The 25,867-nt window shown below is 53.4% G+C and overlaps 1 protein-coding gene across 1 annotated transcript in view; it reads left to right on the top strand.

Moving 5' to 3' along the window:
• LOC130129170 (ubiquitin-conjugating enzyme E2 E2-like) overlaps positions 1 to 25,867 on the top strand; it is a 70,464-nt gene that overhangs the window by 43,400 nt on the left and 1,197 nt on the right. The window contains exons 4-5 of the mRNA XM_056298980.1: positions 8,479 to 8,611; positions 16,854 to 17,001. Of these exons, the coding sequence (XP_056154955.1) occupies positions 8,479 to 8,611; positions 16,854 to 17,001 (281 nt within the window). The remainder of the gene's footprint in view (positions 1 to 8,478; positions 8,612 to 16,853; positions 17,002 to 25,867) is intronic.

Here is a 25,867-nt window from a genome sequence, read left to right as displayed (position 1 = left end):
GTTGATCCAACCCAAGGATCGGATCCCCCGGCACGAACAGAGCAATATAGTGTGTGCACTGTTAAGTGCCAGGAGCATTGCCATGATTTGTACATTGGGGAAACCAAACAGACGCTGGCCGAGAGGATGGCACAACACAGGAGAGCTAACACGTCAGACCAGGACTCCACAGTCCACACCATCTGCAGGCTGGTGGCCTCTCTTTCAGGGGTGAGGATGTGGCCATCCTTGATAGGGAGGAACGCTGTTTTGAACGGGGAGTGAAAGAGGCCATCTATGTGAAGAGGGAACAACCATCACTGAACCAAGGTGGGGGGGGGGGCTGGGGCTAAGAGTCCATCTGTCACCGTCTTGCAATACTGCGACTGCAACCATGCCCCCATCCTCTGTGAATAGTACACATGGCCGTTGTAACTCCAGTTAATGGTCACGGGGATTTGCATATGACAACCAATGGTTGGTGTCGGTCGTTATGCCACTGTGTTGTTTATAAGGGTGAGGACACCTGCTGTCAGCTGAGACTGAAGAGGTCACTTAGATGAGCAATAAAACATATCTGTCAATAAACATTGTGTCCAGCAAGATGACCTGATTCCACTTTCTGTGACAGAGTGACATTTTTGTTTTTTGTGCTATGTAATTGCGATATCAAAGGAAAATAGAAGTTACACATTTCACCAGCTATATACAGCTTTTAACCTCAGCAGCTCCATTCTGTTTCACGATAGAGTGGATTCAGGTGATAGTCTGGTGAATTAAGGACAATGTGAAACAGCATTCAGAGCATGTCTCACTTCTGTAATGTGACGTATTTCAAAGTAAAACGGGACATTAGGGCGGGACAAAACATAGGAAGGGATTTGATTTGATGGTGCAAAACATATATCTATCTATATATATATATATATCGGTCTCAATAACTTATCAAAAATTGGTATCAGCCCTGAAAAAACACATTGGTTGACCCCTAATTTATACACAAGTAACAGTGTTGAGATGAATGAACCGATATTTGCCTCGCCGTCCACCCTTTTCCTTTTATTTTTTTTATGGGCTTATTTGTGATGGTCTGGTGGCCTGTCCAGGGTGTCTCCCCACCTGCCACCCAATGACTGCTGGGATAGGCTCCGGCATCCCCGTGACCCTGAGGGCAGGATAAGCGGTTTGGATAATGGATATATATATATATATATATATATATATAGTTTTTTTTCCCAGAAACCGTCAACGGTGTTGATAGAAGTGCTCAACTAATGAGGAGCGGGGTATCAATATATCAATATAGATGTAGGGGAAAAAAAATCATTAGCAGTTTGAGCACTTGTAACAACACCATTGACGGTTTCGGATAATAATGCTATATATTATATATATATAATCACTTTTTCTAATGTTTTTTTGAATAAATGAGATAAATAGAAATATAAACCAGTTTTAAATGATATCGCTAGTTTTGGTTTTCTGTGGCGCAGTAAAAAAGTTCCATCGTTAGGTGACCGGTGGGCCCAGTTGGCCGTACCCTGCATCCTTTGCTATATGACTCCTGCACATGGTATTACAGCGGCGATGCTGAAAAGACATCGTCCTCTCGTTGAACCCTACCAGCCACAAACACATTGCTTCATGCTGCATTGAACAAAAGCATCCATTACCTGGCATTAGCACCAATCATGTCGATGGCTAAATGTGGGCCGCGGGGGTTGAAGCGGGGCTAAAAGTCTGCATGTCACAAAGTCCTGTTAGCCTCCTGCTCGCTGTTGTGCCGAGTCAACCGGTGCGTTTGTGAAACAGGGTGAGGGCCGGCGTAGCAGGCCAGATTAACCCCCCCCCCCCCCGCCGCCAAACTATACCGGGGTATAAAACAGGCTAGCCCACTTTAACCCTGGGTATAGTCTGGCCAGGGGGTGTATCTTGGGCTGTTACACCGGTGTCGAGATGAGTGGTAAGGGTTTAAGTAAAGCAATGCATTTTAGTACTGTATCATCCGTCATCAGCTATAATCCCGTTAGTCTGTAATCTGGAATGGGGGGGATTAGCCGTCCTCGCTGGAATGTAAGTAGATGGTAATGCTGCCGCGGCCGGTCTGCTGGGCCGGTGTCGTCTTCGGCGGCTGCGGTCTCCCCTGTGGCTTCGCTGTCGTGTCCGGTCTCATCTTGTATTTTTGCAAGCACACGGGAACCGGGGTTACCCCTCGCCTAAATAACCCCTCATCTGTCCTTTTGAGTCTCGTCCTTCACGCGTCTCCCGCCCGGGCTGGAGTCCTGCCACCCTGTCTGTCTGCTTGTGTGGATATCTGTCTTGGCCGGTTGTCAGTCTGTCTGTCTGGATCACCTTATAGACCCACTGCTTGTTTAGATCCTCTCCCCCCCCCCCTCCCTCTCTCTCCCTGGCTGCTCTTCCACCCGCCCGCCCGGTGAACAAGATATTGGAAGTGAGGGGTTTTGGGAATGGAATTATGTGGTGGGAAGCGCTCAGCACGCTCCCTCGCCAGCCATTTGTGCGGTGCCCTTGAGAATGGAAACCATTACAAAGGTACTTTTGTGTAATGCGGTCTATTAATGAGCGAGACATCTGAAGACGGCTCGGATGTTGCCAGCCGAGCCGTCTCGAATACATTTTTTTTTCTTGACTGGTTTTCAAGTTTCTAACAAGTCGGTGTTTATTTTGCACGCGTGATAAATTCATCAGGCAGCGGTGATCTGCTGAGAGTCACGCAGTCATCATAACAATGGCCGCTGCTTCTTTCTTTTTCTTTCCGGCTGAGCTCTAAAGCAAAAACTTCTTCATTTTAACAGCTTCTAATTCTCAAAATGAAACTAGGATCCCATCTTCTTCTTCTTCTTGCTGCTGCTGCTTGCTTGTTCCCTGTTTCCAGGGGGCGCCACAGCGGATTTGATCGTTTCCATCGGTACCCTGTGAGGGCACGGCACCGATGGCGGTCGTTATTAACCCGGTCCTCTACCGATCCGGTACGGTCTCGACAATCCGCGTAAAGATTTGGCAAAACGTTACATCGGACGCCCCTTCCTGGCACAACCGCTAGCCCTCTGGACGGGGGCGCAGATAAAGCGCTGGACGCCAACCCCGTGTTCATGGACTTGCGCCCATGCCTGTCGCCATGTTGGAGGTCTAAACATGCCTGTTACTGACACCAGTTACTGATGCCTGTTGTCCCGAAGCAGACGTTCGGGATCAGACACGTGGGTTTCCTGTCACGCTCGGGGAGAACTGCCGGGGTGGTCGAGGGTCTGGCCGTCCGTTGACAGAAATGGACAGCCGGGACTGGGTGCTTGTTTACTGGGACTCATTAGGATGATTGATAGGCTGACACGATCATTGATACGCCCATGGGGGCAACTGATAAATGATGCCGTTTTCCCCGTAGAGGTCACCGAGCCTTCCCCACCGCCACCGGCCATTTTAAAGGAAAGCTGCTCCGAGCAGAATGACTGGAACCGTTTGGTATGTGGGGGGGGGTTGTTTTGGGGGGGGGTGTCCAGATGTTAATTCCTCTCTCGTCGTCTGACGGATAACTGGCAGAGCCCACTCTCACGCCATCGTTGGCGAGGCAGCTACCATCTCTCAACAGATCCTGCACTTTGGACGCCTCTCCCCAGCAAACCGCTGGCCGCCGCCGCCGCCGCGGCGTTAACCAAATTGTGTTAAGCGGAGGTGTTGAGATATTCGAGCGATGAAGATAAGGTGGGAGGCGGGCCGTGTCCTCGAGGCGACGTCTGCCCCTCTTCCATCTTTTGAAGAGGATGAGCCGCGGAGTCCCGCTGTTACATATGGATACGCTCCCGTCCCGCCTCACGTGTTGGGTTGTCTGTGTCAGACGGGGGGAGGGGGGAGGGGGGGTTGATGATGAAGCAGCCAAGTACACCTCCTCATCTGCTTGTCCTCCAAGACCTTTATTTGAGGACCGCGTTCGAGACGAGGATCGGTCTTGTGTGTGTTTCCCCAACGACCTTTTGTTGTTTGTGTGCATGTGTATGTTTGTTCACGCATGCAAATGAGCATGTGTGAGAGAGAGGGAGGGGAGGGAGGGAGAGAGAGAGAGAGACAGTGAGCATTTGGGGTGGGGGGGGGAGGGCAGTAAAACTGGGTCTCAGGTTTGCCTTGTCTGTACATAGGAGAGAGCTTTTTAAAACCTTGTTTATTATTCTGGCCTTCAGAGAACTGGAGCCCGGCCCAGAGCGCAGCCGGCTGACTCAGAGCCGGGCTGGCTGAGGCCTTTGTCTTTCCTTACCCCCCCTCTTTCCTTCTCTCTCCGTCTCTCTCTCTCTCTCTCTCTCTCTCTCTCCTGTCGCGTCTCCCTCCTTCCCTCTCTCTCTCGCTCCCCGGTCCCCCCTATTAGCCTACTTCTCATTCTCTAATCAAACGATGTTTGTTTGTTTCCCCCGTTCTTGTTCTGGCGAGCTCCTCCTCGTCCTCCTCTGCGTTGGCCCACATCGCGATCCGCCATGTGGCCGCCATGCGGCGAGCAGCGGCAGCCCCGGCGTCGGGTCATAAATAGCCCGAGGTGCGAGCAGTCTCCGGAAAGTCGGGGGTTGCAGTGCTGTGTGTGTGTGTGGGGGGGAGGGGGAGGGGGGGTATCATGGTGTTAAGGCAGATAACCCCTGTCATCTCCCATGCAGGGGGGAGGGGCTCAGACCCCCGCCGTGTCTCTCTGTCTCGACTGCAGACTGCAGCCCAGTTTCAGCCCGGCCTTTTTGGTCTCGGGAGTTTCGGACTTCGACTGAGCTCATCCGCCCTCGCCCCCGCAGGGGGGACACACCTCGCAACGCTCTGCAGCCCTCGGTGAAGTGTGTGTGTCTGTGTCTGTGTCTGTGTGTGGTGTGTGTGTCTGTGTGTGGTGTGTGCGCACAACACCCTGCCTGGGTAAAAATAGTTTGGAAGGGAGAGTCATGAAAGATGTGTGGGGGAGGGGGGCGAGGATCCTCTGAGACGGTGGGTGGGTGGGGGGGGGCGGTTGGGAACAGTCTGTTGAGGAGAGGTTGGGGGGGTGGTGCACTGGGGGAGCTGAGGGAGGCCGGAGGAGCCACGTCCCAGGAGGGGCTCATCTTAATTACGGCGCTCCTCTAGCGGGAGCCAGTCGTTGTTAATGAGGTACGGCGTGAAACTGGGCAGGAAGTGAAACCGCTCCGTTCCGCCATAGTTTGATCTTCGTCGTTTTGACCACCGCTGTTTTTTCTTTATCTGCTCCCGTGTTCGGTCCTGTGTTGGGCCCCGTGTTGGGTCCTGTGTTCGGTCCTGTGTTGGGCCCCGTGTTGGGTCCCGTGTTCGGTCCCGTGTTGGGTCCCGTGTTCGGTCCTGTGTTCGGTCCTGTGTTGGGCCCCGTGTTGGGTCCTGTGTTTAGTCCCGTGTTGGGTCCTGTGTTGGGCCCCGTGTTGGGTCCTGTGTTGGGCCCCGTGTTGGGTCCTGTGTTGGGCCCCGTGTTGGGTCCCGTGTTGGGTCCCGTGTTGGGTCCCGTGTTCGGTCCCGTGTTGGGTCCCGTGTTCGGTCCTGTGTTGGGTCCCGTGTTGGGTCCTGTGTTGGGTCCTGTGTTCGGTCCTGTGTTGGGTCCTGTGTTGGGTCCTGTGTTGGGTCCCGTGTTGGGTCCTGTGTTTGGTCCTGTGTTGGGTCCTGTGTTGGGTCCTGTGTTCGGTCCTGTGTTGGGTCCTGTGTTGGGTCCTGTGTTTGGTCCTGTGTTGGGTCCTGTGTTCGGTCCTGTGTTGGGTCCCGTGTTGGGCCCCGTGTTGGGTCCCGTGTTGGGTCCCGTGTTCGGTCCCGTGTTGGGTCCCGTGTTCGGTCCTGTGTTGGGTCCCGTGTTGGGTCCTGTGTTGGGTCCTGTGTTCGGTCCTGTGTTGGGTCCTGTGTTTGGTCCCGTGTTGGGTCCCGTGTTGGGTCCCGTGTTTGGTCCCGTGTTGGGTCCTGTGTTTGGTCCTGTGTTGGGTCCTGTGTTGGGTCCTGTGTTCGGTCCTGTGTTCGGTCCTGTGTTCGGTCCTGTGTTGGGTCCCGTGTTGGGTCCTGTGTTGGGTCCTGTGTTTGGTCCCGTGTTGGGTCCTGTGTTCGGTCCTGTGTTCGGTCCTGTGTTGGGTCCTGTGTTTGGTCCTGTGTTCGGTCCTGTGTTGGGTCCCGTGTTGGGTCCCGTGTTCGGTCCCGTGTTCGGTCCTGTGTTCGGTTCCGTGTTCTGTCCTGTGTTCGGTCCTGTGTTCGGTCCCGTGTTGGGTCCCGTGTTGGGTCCCGTGTTCGGTTTTGGGACAAGTGGCGTATGGCGGCGCTTTCAGAGCAGACCCCAGCATTTACTCAGGAGGCAGACGGGTAGAGAATGAAAGTGATGAAGACTGAAAGAGAGGAAGAGGGGGGGGGCGGGGGAGACGGGGGGCTCCTCTGCAGTGAATCTTTATGTACCCCCCCATCTCTAATATCATCGGAGAAGAAGTGTTGTCAGGGAGGTCTCCTTCTGCTGCTCCTCGCCGGGCCTTTGGGGTGGGAGTTAAATAGAGACGTGTGTGTGCGATGCGGCGGTGATGCGGCGGTGATGCGGCGGGGGTGATGCGGCGGTGATGCGGCGGGGGTGATGCGGCGGCGGTGATGCGGCGGGGGTGATGCGGCGGTGATGCGGCGGCGGTGATGCGGCGGCGGTGATGCGGCGGGGGTGATGCGGCGGTGATGCGGCGGGGGAAGCGGGGGAAAGGGGGGCGGCGCCTGCCGAGCTCTAAACACATCCAGATGCCCTGCCTGCAGGCTCTACTGCGAGAGGCGAGCGTTGGTGGACCGTAAGAGGCCTGGAGGACGGTGTGAGACGTCCGCCCTTAAGCCGCTGGTCTTGACAGACGATGTGACCCGCAATCACAGATCCCACCGCCGCCTCTGACTCCCGCTGGGCCCCGGCCCGCCCCCAGGAGGCGCTGTTTACTGCTGGCCTGTCCCCTTCTGGCCCGCTGCACCATCACTCTGGACTGTTGTTATCCAGGAGAACGAATCTCTTCCTCTGGCGAGCCGACGCCGTCTCACCAGGACTGCTCCCATGATTCCTCACCATGTCCAAGCACAGGCGGGCATGAAGGTGGTCTACAGGTGGTCTACAGGTGGTCTACAGGTGGTCTACAGTGGCCTCGTGCTTTATAGCTTTCTCACATGAGACTCCGCTGAGTCTCACCTTACCGTTATGCACTGCACACTCCTGTCTGCCCCGCCTGTCTGACCACCTCTCTCTCTCCCTCTCTCTCTATCTGTCTCTCTCTCTCTGTCTCTCTCTGTCTCTCTCTGTCTCTGTCTCTGTCTCTATCTGTCTCTCTCTCTCTGTCTCTCTCTGTCTCTCTCTGTCTCTGTCTCTGTCTCTCTCTGTCTCTCTCTGACACACACACACCTCTCGCTCTCTCTCTGTCTCTCTCTCTCTGTCTCTCTCTGTCTCTGTCTCACTGTCTCTCTCTCTCTGTCTCTCTCACTGTCTCTCTCTCTCTCTCTCTCTCACTCTCTCTCTCTCTCCCTCTCTCTGTCTCTCTCTCTCTGTCTCTCTGTCTCTCTCACTGTCTCTCTCTCGCTCTCTCTCTCTCTCTCCCTCTCTCTCACACACACACACCTCTCCCTCTCTCTCTGTCTCTCTCTGTCTCTGTCTCTGTCTCTCTCTGACACACACACACCTCTCGCTCTCTCTCTGTCTCTCTCTCTCTGTCTCTCTCTCTCTGTCTCTCTGTCTCTCTCACTGTCTCTCTCTCTCTGTCTCTCTCACTGTCTCTCTCTCTGTCTCTCTCTCTGTCTCTCTCTCTCTGTCTCTCTGTCTCTCTCTCTCTCTCTGTCTCTCTCTGTCTCTCTCTGTCTCTCTCTCTCTGTCTCTCTGTCTCTCTCTCTCTGTCTCTGTCTGTCTCACTGTCTCTCTCTCCTTGTCTCTCTCACTGTCTCTGTCTCTGTCTCGCTCTCTCTCTCTCTGTCTCTCTCACTGTCTCTCTCTCACTCTCTCTCTCTCTCTCTCTCTCTCTCTCTCTCTCTCTCACACACACACACACACACCTCCCCCCCTCTCTCTTTCTCTCTAAGTGATGAAACTCACTCGGAAATAAGAAGAGGACAGGAGCATCTGGGCTTATTCCAGCTGAAAATAGATCCGGATTTGTCTCCCCTCTCGTGTGTGTGTGTGTGTGTGTGTGTGTGTGTGTGTGTGTGTGTGTGTGTGTGTGTGTGTGTGTGTGTGTGTGTAGCAGGAATAAAGATAACAATGAGTCAGTCAGCTGCCCAGCAGTAAAGAAGTTACTGCTGCTCAACACCATCCTTCCTGTCTGTCTGCCTGTCTGTCTGCCTGTCTGTCTGCCTGTCTGTCTGCCTGTCTGTCTGCCTGCCTGTCTGTCTGCCTGTCTGTTTGTGTATGTCTTGCTTGCATGCAGTTCGGGTATCCAGATGGCATTGCTCTAGAAAATGGATTCACGTGATTTCTATCTCTTCTCCTCCCATAACACCGTCTCTAGACTGAAGTTCCTTATTTCTTTTGTGATGCAGTGCCGGCCCGAAAGGAGACAACATCTACGAGTGGAGGTCCACCATCTTGGGCCCCCCAGGCTCTGTGTATGAAGGAGGGGTCTTTTTCCTGGACATCGCCTTCACACCAGACTACCCCTTCAAACCACCCAAGGTGAGATCTGCCTCCGGAGCTGTATCGTTAGCCTCCCCCGCTCGGCGGGGTAAACAATGCCTCTATTGTATCAGCCAGCTGAGCCCCCCCCCCCCTCCCCCGCCCCCCCCCTTTACGATGGGCCCTTTTATTCTGTTGCTCAACAACAATGGGTTTGTTGGAGCCATGCTCACCTATGTGTGCTGCCAGCATTCATCAGTGCTTGGCTCACCTCCAGCTGTTTGTGAGTGTGCGCACATGTGAGCATTTCTGCGTGGCCGTATGTGCGTTCGGTGGACGACGGCCCGTGTGGATGTGTACCCCGATGAGACCCCAGTTGACCGCTGTGGTTTAATTGTGCTCATGCTTTTGTCCTGGGTTTTGCTTTTGGTTTTTCAAGTGGAGAAATACTCTGCAGCTGAATTGCAGTAGTGTCACTATCAAAAGTGCCTTTCATATCGCAAGCGATTGAAAAAGAATTAGTCTTCAATCAACAGATGTCATCTCTGAGTAAAAATCAGATGTCATCTCAGTAAAAATCAGATATCATCTCTGAGTAAAAATCAAGATATCATCTCTGAGTAAAAATCAGATATCTCAGTAAAAATCAGATATCATCTCTGAGTAAAAATCAGATGTCATCTCTGAGTAAAAATCAGATATCATCTCAGTAAAAATCAAGATATCATCTCTGAGTAAATATCAGATGTCATCTCAGTAAAAATCAGATATCATCTCAGTAAAAATCAGATATCATCTCAGTAAAAATCAGATGTCATCTCAGTAAAAATCAGATGTCATCTCAGTAGAAATCAGATGTCATCTCTGAGTAAAAATCAGATATCATCTCTGAGTAAAAATCAGATGTCATCTCAGTAGAAATCAGATATCATCTCTGAGTAAAAATCAGATATCATCTTTGAGTAAAAATCAGATATCATCTCAGTAAAAATCAGATATCATCTCAGTAAAAATCAGATATCATCTCTTAGTAAAAATCAGATATCATCTCTGAGTAAAAATCAGATGTCATCTCTGAGTGAAACCACGTTTTGTACAGTTCAGTCTTCAAAGGAGTTGAATCAAGTGCAACTGGACTTGGTATATACATATATCAATATATACTTGGTATATATTGATATATGTATATACCAAGTCCAGTTGCACTTGATTCAACTCCTTTGGATAACCATGACCTGGATGAATGAGAACATTCACAGACCCAGTTCAGTCTTGCCTCTCATCTCCACGTTAGCACTTCTTTAACGTGACCAGTGATGTCCTTAAAGAAGGAGCTGTAGGCCAATGTTTGATTTGATTGTTTTTAATGTCGCAGCACAGTGTTTGACATGGCGGGCCTTAAAATTCTCTTAAATCAGATGAAGAACTGGGACGGTTTGCCGTGAACCGCTCTGTTGGTTCAGATCCTGTCTCTCAGATCGAACCTTTGCTATTATAGTTGACAACCCTTTATCTCTGACTGCCCGTGTGGGGTAGACAAAGAGCTATCAGGCATAATTGAAAAAAGGTTATACTTGGGGGGGGGGGCGGACTCCTCTTTTGTGTTGATATGCTTTCCTCCCCATAGGTGACAATATGGAAACAACATGTGTTTCCCGTTATGCAGATGACACACAATCTAATATGTCAGTCACTCCCACTGATCCCAACAGCATAGGCTCTCTCAACCACTGCCTTGCACACATCGAATGCTGGATGTCGTAAAACCGTTTACCGCAGGGCATCCGGGTAGCGTAGCGGTCTATTCCGTTGCCTAACAACACAGGAATCGCCAGTTCGAATCCCTGTGTTACCTCCGGCTTGGTCGGAAGACACCACAGATGCAATTGGCTGTGTCTGCGGGTGGGAAGCCGAATGTGGGTATGTGCCCTGGTCGCTGCACTAGCGCCTCCTCTGGTCGGTCAGACAGGGGGACTGGGGGGAATAGCATGAGCCTCCCACGCGCTACGTCCCCCTGGTGAAACTCCTCACTGTCAGGTGAAAAGAAGCGGCTGGCGACTCCACATGTATCAGAGGAGGCATGTGGTAGTCTGCAGCCCTCCCCGGATCGGCAGAGGGGGCGGAGCAGCGACCGGGACGGCTCGGAAGAGTGGGGTAATTGGCCAAATTCAATTGAAGAGAAAAAAAGGGGGAGGGGGAATCCAAAAAATAAATCATGGAAAAGTCATTGAAGACCACTCATGGAAAAAGCATATGAACTCTGGACCATGAACCTTCAGAGAGACATTTTTGGCTTGCTTGCGTGTCACATGTCTAAGGAATATGGTCCGTGTGATGAAGAAGAGAAACCTCTTGATCAGCAACCAGCAGACATCCTCCACAAACCGTGTAGGGAATCATGTGTCAGGCGATGCTGTGTGCTCTGCATTGCAAGCGTGACGCAGAACAGGTGATCTCTCCTCCCGGCCCTCCCTGACGGCGCTGTGGCGTGGGCCCGTTGTGTCGGCCCGTCTCCTCCCGTCCACCTCACCCATCTACCCACCCCCTCCACTCCCTCTCCCCCCTCTCACCACTCCCTCTATCCTCAGTCGAGGAAGAGAGGGAAAAAACAGAGTCGCTCTAAAAGGCATGGCCTCCTGCTGGCCTGTTTTTACAGGCCGGCTGTGAGCTGTGAAGGGCTGACAGACAGACAGAATCAGGGCGGCCACTCCGCTCTGAGTGAGTGTTGCAGCTGCTCACAGCCCAGCGCGCACATCACGACCCGCTAAACAGACCCCCACCCCACCAAACCGGCCCACGCCGTCCCTCCTCAAGCCCTGCCATTGGCTGCTTCGCCCAACATTATCCTCTCAGCCCCCCGGACTCCATCAGGCCTGTCCACGCTGCTTCCTGGCTACACATGGCAAATGCAAAGGCTTTCTCTTTTTCTTTTTTTTTGAACGCTCTTGTTTCTTTCTTTGGCTCTCAGAGAGCTGTATGGTAATTTGTTCCTTATGATCCGTCCTTCCGAAGCCATTTCCCTACATGGAATGCTGGCCTCCACATGGAATACTTACTCATAAACGACATACACTCCTTTTGAGATGGCTTGTTTAAAGCTCCATGTGGTCACTTTTTATAGGAAGATATTAACTTTTAATCACCTGTGGTCATGAGCTTTGGGTAGTGACCGAAAGGGTGAGATGGCAGATACAAGCGGCTGAAATGAGTTTCCTCCATAGGTTGTCTGGGCTCAGCCTTAGAGGTAGGGTGAGGAGCTCGGACATCCGGGGGGAGCTCGGAGTAGAGCCGCTGCTCCTTCGCGTCGAAAGGAGCCAGTTGAGGTTGTTCGGGCATCTGATTAGGATGCCTACTGGGCGCCTTCCTTTTGAGGTTTACCGGGAACGGCCAACTGGGAGGAGACCCCGGGCTAGACCTGGAACTCGCTGGAGGGACTACATGTCCAATCTGGCCTGGGAACTCCTTGGGATCCCCCAGGAGGAGCTGGAGGGCGTTGCTGGGGAGAGGGACGTCTGGAGTGCCCTACTTAGCTTGCTGCCACTGCGACCCGACCCCGGAGTAGCGGCTGAAGGTGAATGAGTGTTATTAATGTTGTAATCGGTCTTTTCAAGATAGACTGACATCTTCAGCCCCTATTTCCTGTTCTGGTTGCTGGTGTACTGCTCAGTACACTGGTGGGAAAAGCCCGGGAAATAACGCGTTTTACGCATCATGTTGCCCTCAGCAGATGCCAGAGGCCCTGTGGACGCTAATGCTAATTGGCCAATTGTGCTTGGCCCAATGCTCCACTCTTCCAAGCCGTGCCGGTCGCTGCCGATTGGGGAGGGCTGCAGACTACCACATGCCTCCTCCCATACATGTGGAGTCGCCAGCCGCTTCTTTTCACCTGACAGTGAGGAGTTTCACCGGGGGGACGTAGCGCGTGGGAGGCTCATGCTATTCCCCCCAGTTCCCTCCCCCCCGAACAGGCACCCCGTCTGACCGACCAGAGGAGGCGCTAGTGCAGCGACCAGGGCACATACCCACATCCAGCTTCCCACCTGCAGACACGGCCAATTGTGTCTGTAGGGACGCCCGATCAAGCCGGAGGTAACACGGGGATTCAAACCGCCGATCCCCATGTTGGTAGACAACCGAATAGACCTCTATGCCACCTGGACGCCCCATTATTAGCCATGCTAATCACACCTTTATAGTTGTGTTCGCAAGATCGACGGCTCTGTCATTTTTCTACGTGTCTGGTCATTTCAGATTCCTTCTTTTGTTCCTGCAGTTTATGAAGAACACAAATTATTACAAAGAAACTGTTGACCCACCGTACACACTTGTTTGCTGTCTGACGTCATCACAAATGTGACTCCGTTATTTTGGGTGCCCAGGTAGCGTAGCGATCTATTCCGTTGCCTACCAACACGGGGATCGCCGGTTCAAATCCCCGTGTTACCTCCGGCTTGGTCGGGCATCCCTACGGACACAATGGCCTTGTCTGCGGTAGGGAGGCCAGATGTGGGTACGTGTCCTGGTCGCTGCACTAGCGCCCCCTCTGGTCGGTCGGGGCACCTGTTCGGGTGGGGGGAGGGGGAACTGGGGGGATAGCGTAGCATAGCGGTCTATTCCGTTGCTTACCAGTGGGGGTCCCCGGTTTGAGTCCCCGTGTTACCTCCTGCTTGGTCGGGCCTCCCTACAGACACAATTGGCCGTGTCTGTGGGTGGGAAGCCGGATGTGGGTACGTGTCCAGGTCGCCGCACTAGCGCCTCCTCTGGTTGGTCAGGTGATAAGAAGCGGCTGGCGACGCCACACGTATTGGATGAGGCATGTGGTAGTCTGCAGCCCTCCCTGGACTGGCAGAGGGGGTGGAGCAGTGACCGGGACGGCTCAGACGAGTGGGGTAATTGCACGGGTACAACCGGGGAGAAAAGGCAGAAAAATTGCCCCCCCCCAAAAAAGAGTTGATCCGCTTTTCAGAGGCACGGTTTTTGTTTTACGTGACGGAACGAGACTTGGCAAGATGGGGGCGAAAAAGGAGGATGTGTGCGAGGAGAGGGTGGAGGAGCGGCGCCGTAACGAACAGGGAACACGGGATTAGACCGAACGCCGTTGTTACGCGGCTTCGTAATCTGTTACGACCACCCGGGATGAGATTACAGCTGACGGGACCGCACGGGCGGCGAGCCGACCCGTTTCCGTGCCGCTGAACCCAAACACGTCTCCAGGGTTTCGGTACCGCCGCGCATGTTGCACTCACATTGCTCTGTCCGCCTATCGGACGTCGCCTCTTATCCGAAGACACCCGTGCGGAATGCGGCGAGGGAGGAGGCGGCTGCTTGTATGGGTCGTTTGTTCCCTGGAGAGACGTTTGGAAGTGGGAGGATGGGCGAGATAATGAGCTGGTGAGCGTGGGAGGGATAACGGAACGAAGACCGAGACAAAAAGGGAGGGAGGAGGCGACACGCTTGGTCTGTCGATGTCTCTCGGAGGCCCCGGCGTCGAGGCGGTCCGGGGGGTCAGAGGTGGCTCTCTAATGATGTCGTGTTTCTCGGTCCGGTGTTCGGCTCCGCCGCAGCCGGCTGAGGCGTGGAAGGTCCTGCGGAGTGCGCCGCTGTCACAGCAGTCACGCCACCCCCGCAGAGGCCCGCTCACATCCGCTGGGATCTGCGAAAAGATCACCTTCCTTCTGCCGAGGCAGCACAGCGTAGCGCATGTCGCCGGCGGAAGGATGGGGGAGGAGAAGTCGCCGGCGCAAGAATGGGGGAGGAAATGGCAGTGGGACCCTGAGCTGCTGTCCAGCTCAGGCAAGAACGTCCCACAATGGCCTGATTTCACCCTCGTTTACCTCTGTGTCACCCAATGCAAGGAAAGATGTCCAAATAACTGCAGTAAATACACAGTGTACTACACAGTGTACTACACAGTCTGCAAAGTTCTTACCAAGAAAAGTATTTGTTTAACATTTTTAGCAGCAATGTCTTTTTTTGGGGGGGGGGGGTTTCCCCTTTATTCCCAGTTGTACTTGTACTTGGCCAATTACCCCACTCTTCCGAGCCGTCCCGGTCTCTGCTCCACCCCCCTCTGCTGATCCAGGGAGGGCTGCAGACTACCACATGCCTCCTCCCATACATGTGGAGTCGCCAGCCGCTTCTTTTCACCTGACATGAGGAGTTTCACCAGGGGGACGTAGCGCATGGGAGGATCACGCTATTCCCCCCCTGAACAGGCTCCCCGACCGACCAGAGGAGGCGCTAGTGCAGCAACCAGGACACATAGCCACATCCGGCTTCCCACCCGCAGACATGGCCAATTGTGTCTATAGGGACGCCCGACCAAGCCGGAGGTAACACGGGGATTTGAACTGGCGATCCGCTTGTTGGCAGGCAACAGAATAAACCGCCACACCACCCAGACGCCCCCGTGACATCTGTTTTTTGGGAGTATTTTATTACATCCCCTTTTGTGGATTGCACCTAACGTTTCTGAAGGTCATCCGATATATTGTATAATGGTGATTTGTACTACATATGTACATTTAAGCAGGTGCACATGATGGGTTAAGGCCTTTGTGAAACGTAACCAAGCGTTATTATATCTGTAGGCTTTTAGTTAGCAGGGTTCATACGGTCATGAAAAACCTGGAACTGTCAGTAAATGTTGAAGTATAATTTCCAGGCCCTGGAAAAGTCATGGAAAATTGTAATTTCACAAGTGTTTATAATGTCGTAGAAATCCGACTAAAGCAGCATCAACTCTGTTAAAGACTGACTGACCAGCGAATTAAACTAAAGAGGGCGTCCGGGTAGAGTGGATCCTTTATTCTGTTGCCTGCCAACACGAGGATCACCAGTTCGAATCCCCGTGTTACCTCCGGCTTGGTCGGGCGTCCCTACAGACACAATTGGCCGTGTCTGCGGGTGGGAAGCTGGATGTGGCTATGTGTCCTGGTCGCTGCACTAGCGCCTCCTCAGGTCGGTTGGGGCACCTGTTCGGGGGGAGGGGGAACTGGGGGGGGGGATAACGTGATCCTCCGTCCCCCTGGTGAAACTCCTCACTATCAGGTGAAAAGAAGCGGCTGGTGACTCCACATGTATGGGAGGAGGCATGTGGTAGTCTGCAGCCCTCCTCGGATCAGCAGAGGGGGTGGAGCAGAAACCGGGACGGCTCGGAAAATAGGGTAATTGGCCAAGTACAACTGGGGAGAAAAGGGGTGGGGGGTATAGATAAATAAAGTAATAACAAGTTTAACTATCGTGTCGGGGGCTTTAGAATTTCCATTGTGTGTGCGAGCATGCAACCGTTTGTCTCAGTATGCTAACATTTGACTCTGCCGGCTAGCCTTCCCGTCAGCTAGCTAGCCTTCCCGTCAGCTAGCTAGCCTTCCCGTCGGCTAGCGAGGCTGTTGACCGTGTGCCGGGCAAGTGCAGTTTCAACAATCAGTGGCTGTAAACGGACAAGTACAAAATAGAGCTTGCAAAAGTTGTTGAGAGTAGCGTGGCTCATATACATGCTTTACAATATAGACGACTTCTACATTATCTGGAGTGATAAAACACAACTTTCCAGCGGCAACTCTGAAATTATTATGGTTTTGTTTTTTTTAATTCAGCTAAAAGTCATGGAAACTCACCGCAAACCGTTTGTCTTGATGCATGCTCAGTAATTGGTGCAGCATCAGCAGTAATGTGGATGTTGTACTGGACCGTTGTGGTAAAGAGGGAGCTGAGCCGGGAGCCAGAGCTCTCAATTTACCAGTCGGTCTTCGTTCCAACCCTCAGCTATGGTCCTGAGCTTTGGGTAGTGACCGAAAGGGTGAGATCATGGATACAAGTGGCTGAACTGAGTTCCCTCCATGGGTGTCTGGGCTCAGCCTTAGAGATAGGGTGAGGAGCTCGGACGTCCGGAGGGAGCTCGGAGTAGAGCCGCTGCTCCTTCGCATCGAAAGGAGCCAGTTGAGGTGGTTCAGGCATCTGATTAGGATGCCTCCTGGGCGCCTTCCTTTGGAGGTTTTCCGGGCACGTCCAACTGGGAGGAGACCCCGGGGTAGACCCAGAACTCACTGGAGGGACTACATGTCCAATCTGGCCTGGGAACACCTTGGGATCCCCCAGGAGGAGCTGGAGGGCGTTGCTGGGGAGAGGGAGGTCTGGAGTGCCCTACTTAGCTTGCTGCCACCGCGACCCGTCCCCGGAGGAGCGGCTGATGATGAGATGGGATGGGAGGGGAGGGGAGGGGAGGGGATGGACGCCGTTGATTTGTTGAACCTAATGGACGGTATCTTTTCTTTCTGTGTTCTCGTCTTCCCTCGTCCAGGTGACCTTCCGTACGAGGATCTACCACTGCAACATCAACAGCCAGGGGGTGATCTGCCTGGACATCCTGAAGGACAACTGGAGCCCCGCCCTCACCATTTCCAAAGTCCTGCTCTCCATCTGCTCCCTGCTCACCGACTGCAACCCTGGTGAGACCTGGCTCACACACACACACACACACACACACACATGCGTTGTCCGTGTCCTTGTCATGGCGACCAGCTGACATCAGTTTCCTGTTGTGTTGTGTTGTGTAACCTGAAGGTGCTGTACTGTGTAGCTCAAGTCTCGCTAGCTTACTACGGCTCATTACAATAAACATTATAGGACGTCCGGGTGGCGTGGCGGTCTATTCCCTTGCCTACCGACACGGGGATCGGCGGTTCGAATCCCCGTGTTGCCTCCGGCTTGGTCGGCGTCCCCTACAGACACAATTGGCCTTGTCTGCGGGTGGGAAGCCGGATGTGGGTATGTTTCCTGGTCTCTGCACTAGCGCCTCCTCTGGTCAGACGCAGCACCTGTTCGGGGGGGGGGGGGTAGTGTTACGTCCCCCTGGTGAAACTCCTCACTGTCAGGTGAAAAGAAGCGGCTGGTGACTCCACATGTATGGGAGGAGGCATGTGGTAGTCTCCCTGGATCAGCAGAGGGGGCGGAGCAGAGACCGGGACGGCTCGGAACAGTGGGGTAATTGGCCGGGTACAACTGGGAGAAAAAGGGGGGAACCCCCCCCCCCCAAAAAAAAACTGTTGATCCACTGACTATGTACGCCGGCACCTCGGGCTACCCCGCCATTAACCGAAATCCAGTCGGTATTTGCCCGGGACCGCCCAGTATTTGCCCAGGACCGCCCAGTATTTGCCCAGGACCGCCCAGTATTTGCCCGGGACCGCCCAGTATTTGCCCGGGACTGCCCAGTATTTGCCCAGGACCGCCCAGTATTTGCCCGGGACCGCCTAGTTTCCACCTTTAATGCCATCTACAGCTCATCGTGTTCCTGGAGGACGCGGCAAAACGGGGATCGGGTCGGTTCTGACCAGACCAGGCGTGCAGGTGGTCTCCGTGGCTGTTCCTCCATCAGCATCCCGGTCTGGCCGGTCCTCCATTGCAGATGTGATGAACATCTGCCTGTTTTACCCCCCCCCCCGCTGACCCACGCGCGGCGGTCCAAGCAGCTGTCGCCATTAAAACCCCGCCCGTTATGAAAGCAGGGGGGAGGGGGGGTCAGCGGGGTAGTAGGAGGAGGGATCGGGGGCAAAATGAAGAGAGTAAAAACGGGTTGAGTACGGGTGGCCGCAGGTGTGAATGGTTGGGAACGAGGCGCGGTACGGCCGACGTGAGGGCAGAAGAAGAAGTGGGGGGGGGGGGGGGGACATCGGTGACGGAGACCTCTGGTAGGAGCTTGTGTCCTCTCTGCAGGGGCAGAGATCCTCGCCGCCAGCCCAATGAGAACAGGCTTCTTCTCCCTCTGCTGGGGGGGGGGGGTATTAGATGTTGGAGAGACGAAACGAGACGATTCTTCTTTCTGTGGGCGAGACAAAGGAGTCTGGATGGGGTCCCCCCGCTTCCCCGTCCCCTCCGTCTCATTCTTTCCCCGTCTTGCCTCATCAAAACCCGTCCACTTGCAACCGTGTCACCACGGCTTAAGTCACCCCAACCCAGACTACCCCCCCCACACACACACACACACACACACACACTCTCTGTCTCTCACACACACACACACACATACACACACACACACACTCACTCTCACACACACACTCACATACACTCACACTCACACATACACACACACATACACACTCACACACTCTCTATCTCACATACACACACACACTCTCACACACACACACACACACACATACACACATACATACACACATTCTCACACATACACACTCACACACACATACACACACACACGTACACACACACACTCTCTCACACACACACACACACACTCTCACACACACACACACTCACTCTCACACACACACACACACACTCACATACACACACACTCACACATACACACACACATACACACATTCTCACACATACACACATACACACACACACGTACACTCTCTCACACACACACACTCACACACAATCTCTCACACACACGCCCTCACACACACATACACACACACACATACGCACACACACGTACACACTCTCACACACACACACACACACACTCTCACACACACATATATACACACACTCTCACACTCGCACATACACACACTCACACATACACACACACATACGCACATTCTCACACATACACACTCACACACACGTACACTCTCACTCACACACACACATACACACACTCACACATACGCACACACACTCTCACACACATACACACTCACACACACTCTCACACACACACACACACACACTCTCACACACTCTCTCACACACACGCACTCACACACACACATACACACACTCACACATTCACACTCACACACACGCATACACACACACTCGAAAACACTCACACACATCCTCACACACAGACACACACACACGCACACTCACACAGACACAGACACACACTCACACACACACACACACACGCTCTCACACACCCACATACATACACTCACACATACACTCTCTCACACTCACACACCCACATACACTCACACACACACACACACAGAAATTGTGTTCTATCGTTTGGGAGGAGATGAGTTGCGTGCAGCTCATTAGAGGGGGGAAGAGGGTGGAGGAAGAGGGTGGCGTGGTGGTTAATTAACCCTCGCAGGCATCGTTGGCCTGCCTAGCCCCGCCTCCACATGCAACCCGTTACCATGGCAGTGCAAAGAGCATCACCTCCTGCACAGTCATGGCTCAGTCAGCTGGAGTTCACCTTCCTCTTCATATACTGTGTGTGTGTGTGGGTGAGTGGGTGTGTGTGTAGGTGTGTGGGTGTGAGTGGGTGGGTGTGATGGGTGTGGGTGTGTGGATGAGTGTGTGTGTGTGTGTAGGTGTGTGGGTATGGGTGTGAGTGGGTGTGTGTGATGGGTGTGGGTGTGTGGATGAGTGTGTGTGTGTGTGTGATGGGTGTGGATGGGTGAGTGTAGTTGGGTGTGGGTGTGGATGGTTGGGTGTGTGGGTGTGTTTGGTTTGGTGTGTGGGTGAGTATGGATGGGTGTGTATGTACGGGTGGATGTGGGTGTGGGTATGGGTGTGAGTGGGTGATGGGTGTGGGTGTGTGGATGGTTGGGTGTGGGTGTGGATGGTTGGGTGGGTGTGTGGGTGTGGATTGTTCTATGTGTATGGGTGAGTATGGATGGGTGTGTATGTACGGGTGGGTGTGTGTGTGTGTGGGTATGGGTGTGAGTGGGTGTGGATTGTTCTGTGTGTATGGGTGAGTATGGATGGGTGGGTGTGTGGGTATGGGTGTGAGTGGGTGTGGGTGTGTGGGTGTGGGTGTGAGTGGGTGTGGGTGTGGGTGTGTGATGGGTGTGGTTGGGTGTGGGTGTGTGGGTGTGGGTGTGGGTAGCAGCAGGCTCTGTGCTGTAAAGGAGTGTGAAGCCAAACAAAGTGTGTGTGATATTGAGGGAATATGTCACAATCTCCCCGTCCCTGTGTGTCACTCCAGCGGGAGCAGTACAGCACAGTACAGCACAGTACAGTACAGCACAGCACAGCACAGCAGAGTACAGCAGAGTACAGTACAGCACAGCACAGTACAGTACAGCACAGCACAGCACAGCACAGCACAGCACAGCAGAGTACAGTACAGCACAGCAGAGTACAGTACAGTACAGCACAGCACAGTACAGCACAGTACAGTACAGCACAGCACAGCACAGCACAGCACAGCAGAGTACAGTACAGCACAGCAAAGCACAGCACAGTACAGCACAGTACAGTACAGCACACTACAGCACAGCAGAGTACAGTACAGCACAGTACAGTACAGCACAGCACAGTACAGCACAGTACAGTACAGCACAGCACAGCACAGTACAGTACAGCACAGTACAGTACAGCACAGCACAGCACAGCACAGTACAGCACAGCACAGCACAGCACAGCACAGTACAGTACAGCACAGCACAGCACAGCAGAGTACAGTACAGCACAGCCCAGTACAGCACAGCACAGCAGAGTACAGTGCAGCACAACAGAGTACAGTACAGCACAGTACAGTACAGCACAGCACAGCAGAGTACAGTGCAGCACAACAGAGTACAGTACAGCACAGCACAGTACAGCACAGCACAGCAGAGTACAGCACAGCAGAGTACAATGCAGTACAGCACAGCACAGCACAGCACAGTACAGCACAGCACAGCAGAGTACAGTGCAGCACAACAGAGTACAGTACAGCACAGTACAGTACAACACAGCACAGCACAGCAGAGTACAATGCAGTACAGCACAGCAGAGTACAGCACAGTACAGTACAGTACTGCACAGCATAGTACAGCACCGCGCAGCAGATTACAGTACAGTACTGCACAGTACAGCACAGCACAGTACAGTACAGCACATTACAGCACAGCACAGCACAGTACAGCACAGCAGAGTACAGTGCAGCACAACAGAGTACAGTACAGCACAGTACAGTACAGCACAGCACAGTACAGCACAGCAGAGTACAGTGCAGCACAACAGAGTACAGTACAGCACAGCACAGCACAGTACAGCACAGCACAGTACAGCACAGCACAGCACAGCAGAGTACAGTACAGTACAGTAAAGCACAGCACAGCACAGCACAGTACAGCACAGCACAGCAGAGTACAGTGCAGCACAACAGAGTACAGTACAGCACAGTACAGCACAGCACAGCAGAGTACAATGCAGTACAGTACAGCACAGCAGAGTACAGTACAGTACAGCACAGTACAGTACAGTACTGCACAGCATAGTACAGCACCGCGCAGCAGAGTACAGTACAGTACTGCACAGTACAGCACAGCACAGCACAGTACAGTACAGTACATTACAGCACAGCAGAGTACAGCACAGCACAGTACAGCACAGCACAGCACAGTACAGTACAGCACAGCACAGTACAGTACAGTACAGCACAGCACAGTACAGTACAGTACAGCACAGTACAGTACAGCACATTACAGCACAGTACAGCACAGCACAGCACAGTACAGTACAGTACAGCACAGCACAGTACAGCACAGCACAGCACAGTACAGTACAGTACAGTACAGTACAGTACAGCACAGCACAGTACAGCACAGTACAGCACAGCACAGCACAGCACAGTACAGTACAGTACAGCACAGTACAGCACAGCACAGCACAGTACAGTACAGTACAGCACAGTACAGCGCAGCAGAGTACAGTACAGTACAGCACAGCATAGTACAGCACAGTACAGCAGAGAACAGCACAGTACATCGGTGTGCTGAGCAGCAGCCAGACTCGGTGCTGGAGCAATGGGCTTTACAGGCATCCCGGGTCTCCTCTCCGGGTCTCCTCTCCGGGTCTCCTCTCCGGGTCTCCTCTCCGGGTCTCCTCTCCGGGTCTCCTCTCCGGGGCGTCTGGGTGTTATAAAGATGACAGGCGTCACCGAGCCGTCTGCTCAAGCCCGCGATGGTCGCCGCTGATTTACTGCAGCTCAGACATTTTACTGTGGTATCAGTTAACGTGCCTGCCGTGCCGTCTGTCACGTGAGTCAGGCCCACTTCATCTGTCACGTGGGTCGGGCCCACTTCAGTCTGGAGGAAGGATGGTTCCGTCGGTTTGACCTGTTTTCTTCTTTGCTGTTTTTGGGGGGGTTTTTTTCCTTCTTTGGTTCCAAGATAGTTTGTATGTGTGCTGCCAAGCCGGCGTTGGCTCTGTTGACCATCTCTATCTGATACATTCGGCTAGCAGGGCAAAATAAATAGTATTGTTGTTATTATATAGGGGGCCTCCAGGTGGCGTAGCGGTCTATTCCGTTGCCTACCAACACGGGGATCGACGGTTCGAATCCCCGTGTTACCTCCGGCTTGGTCGGGCGTCCCTGCACACACAGTTGGCCGTGTTGGCGGGTGGGAAGCCGAATGTGGGTATGTGTCCTGGTCGCTGCACTAGCGCCCCCTCTGGTCAGTCAGGGCACCTGTTCGGGGGGGGGGGGACTCAGGGGAGTAGCGTGATCCTCCCACGCACTACGCCCCCCTGGTGAAACTCCTCCCTGTCAGGTGAAAAGAAGCGGCTGGTGACTCCACATGTATGGGAGGAGGCGTGTGGTAGTCTGCAGCCCTCCCCGGATCGGCAGAGGGGGCGGGGCAGAGACGGGGACGGCTCAGAGAGCGGGTGATTGGCCAGGCACAATCGGCTCTGTGCATAACTGTAGTCCACTGACTTCCTGTTTCTACTGCAGCGCTCCTACCAGTTTCCTGTTTGTTGGTGTGTGCTACTGACAGTGGTGTATTTTTGGTGATGCCTGCAAGATTTACCATGGATAAATGTCACCACATGCACACAACTGTCCACAACCACATGCACACAACTGTCCACAGCCATATGCACACAACTGTCCACAACCACATGCACACAACTGTCCACAACCACATGCACACAACTGTCCACAACCACATGCACACAACTGTCCACAGCCATATGTACTCAACTGTCCACAACCACATGCACACAACTGTCCACATGCACACAACTGTCCACAGCCACATGCACACAACTGTCCACAACCACATGCACGCAACTGTCCACAGCCACATGCACACAACTGTCCACAACCACATGCATACAACTGTCCACAACCACATGCACACAACTGTCCACAACCACATGCACACAACTGTCCACAACCACATGCATACAACTGTCCACAACCACATGCACACAACTGTCCACAACCACATGCATACAACTGTCCACAACCACATGCACACAACTGTCCACAACCACATGTACTCAACTGTCCACAACCACATGCACACAACTGTCCACAGCCACATGCACGCAACTGTCCACAGCCACATGCACACAACTGTCCACAGCCACATGCATACAACTGTCCACAACCACATGCACGCAACTGTCCACAACCACATGCACACAACTGTCCACAGCCACATGCACACAACTGTCCACAACCACATGCACACAACTGTCCACAGCCACATGCACACAACTGTCCACAACCACATGCACACAACTGTCCACAGCCACATGCACACAACTGTCCACAACCACATGCACACAACTGTCCACAACCACATGCACACAACTGTCCACAACCAAATGCACCACACAACTGTCCACAACCACATGCACGCAACTGTCCACAGCCACATGCACGCAACTGTCCACAGCCACATGCACACAACTGTCCACAACCACATGCATACAACTGTCCACAACCACATGCACACAACTGTCCACAGCCACATGCACGCAACTGTCCACAACCACATGCACACAACTGTCCACAACCACATGCACACAACTGTCCACAACCACATGTACACAACTGTCCACAACCACATGTACACAACTGTCCACAACCACATGCACACAACTGTCCACAACCACATGCACACAACTGTCCACAACCACATGCACACAACTGTCCACAACCACATGCACACAACTGTCCACAACCACATGCACGCAACTGTCCACAGCCACATGCACACAACTGTCCACAGCCACATGCACGCAACTGTCCACAACCACATGCACACAACTGTCCACAACCACATGCATACAACTGTCCACAACCACATGCACACAACTGTCCACAACCACATGCACACAACTGTCCACAACCACATGCACCACGCGACTGTCCACAACCACATGCACCACACAACTGTCCACAGCCACATGCACACAACTGTCCACAACCACATGCACACAACTGTCCACAACCACATGCACCACGCAACTGTCCACAGCCACATGCACGCAACTGTCCACAGCCACATGCACGCAACTGTCCACAACCACATGCACACAACTGTCCACAACCACATGCACGCAACTGTCCACAGCCACATGCACGCAACTGTCCACAGCCACATGCACACAACTGTCCACAACCACATGCACACAACTGTCCACAACCACATGCACGCAACTGTCCACAGCCACATGCACGCAACTGTCCACAGCCACATGCACGCAACTGTCCACAACCACATGCACGCAACTGTCCACAACCACATGCACACAACTGTCCACAGCCACATGCACACAACTGTCCACAACCACATGCACGCAACTGTCCACAACCACATGTACACAACTGTCCACAACCACATGCACACAACTGTCCACAGCCACATGCACACAACTGTCCACAACCACATGCACGCAACTGTCCACAACCACATGCACGCAACTGTCCACAGCCACATGCACGCAACTGTCCACAACCACATGCACGCAACTGTCCACAACCACATGCACGCAACTGTCCACAGCCACATGCACGCAACTGTCCACAACCACATGCACGCAACTGTCCACAGCCACATGCACACAACTGTCCACAACCACATGCACGCAACTGTCCACAACCACATGCACACAACTGTCCACAACCACATGCACGCAACTGTCCACAACCACATGCACGCAACTGTCCACAACCACATGCACACAACTGTCCACAACCACATGCACACAATTGTCCACACACATCCACCTGCACCTGCCAGCACACGGGTGAACAGTTTCAAGTTGTACATGTCAAGTTACGTCCACAGGTATGAGGATGAGCAGATGGATGGCCGGGAGGAATTGTGGACGTAAGGTCGGACTACCCCGGGGCTCGAACCCAGGACCTTCTTGCTGTGAGGTGACCGCGCTAACCACTGCCCTGCCGCGCCGCCCGTTGACCTTTATCCATCTTAAATCTTGCGGGCATCACAAAAGATAGGCTGCTGTGGGTAGCACACGCCAGCAAACAGGAAACTGGTGTGACCGCTGCAGTGGAAACAGGAAGTCAGTGGACCACAGTTATGCGCAGAGCCAGCTGGGGAGAAAAGGGGGTGGGGGTGGGTGGGGGGTAAA

This window comes from Lampris incognitus, chromosome 18 (genome assembly GCF_029633865.1).
Source record: "Lampris incognitus isolate fLamInc1 chromosome 18, fLamInc1.hap2, whole genome shotgun sequence".
Taxonomy (NCBI): Eukaryota; Metazoa; Chordata; class Actinopteri; order Lampriformes; family Lampridae; genus Lampris; species Lampris incognitus.
The sequence above is the reverse complement of the archived record's forward strand: the minus strand, read 5'-3'. Positions and strand labels throughout refer to the sequence as shown.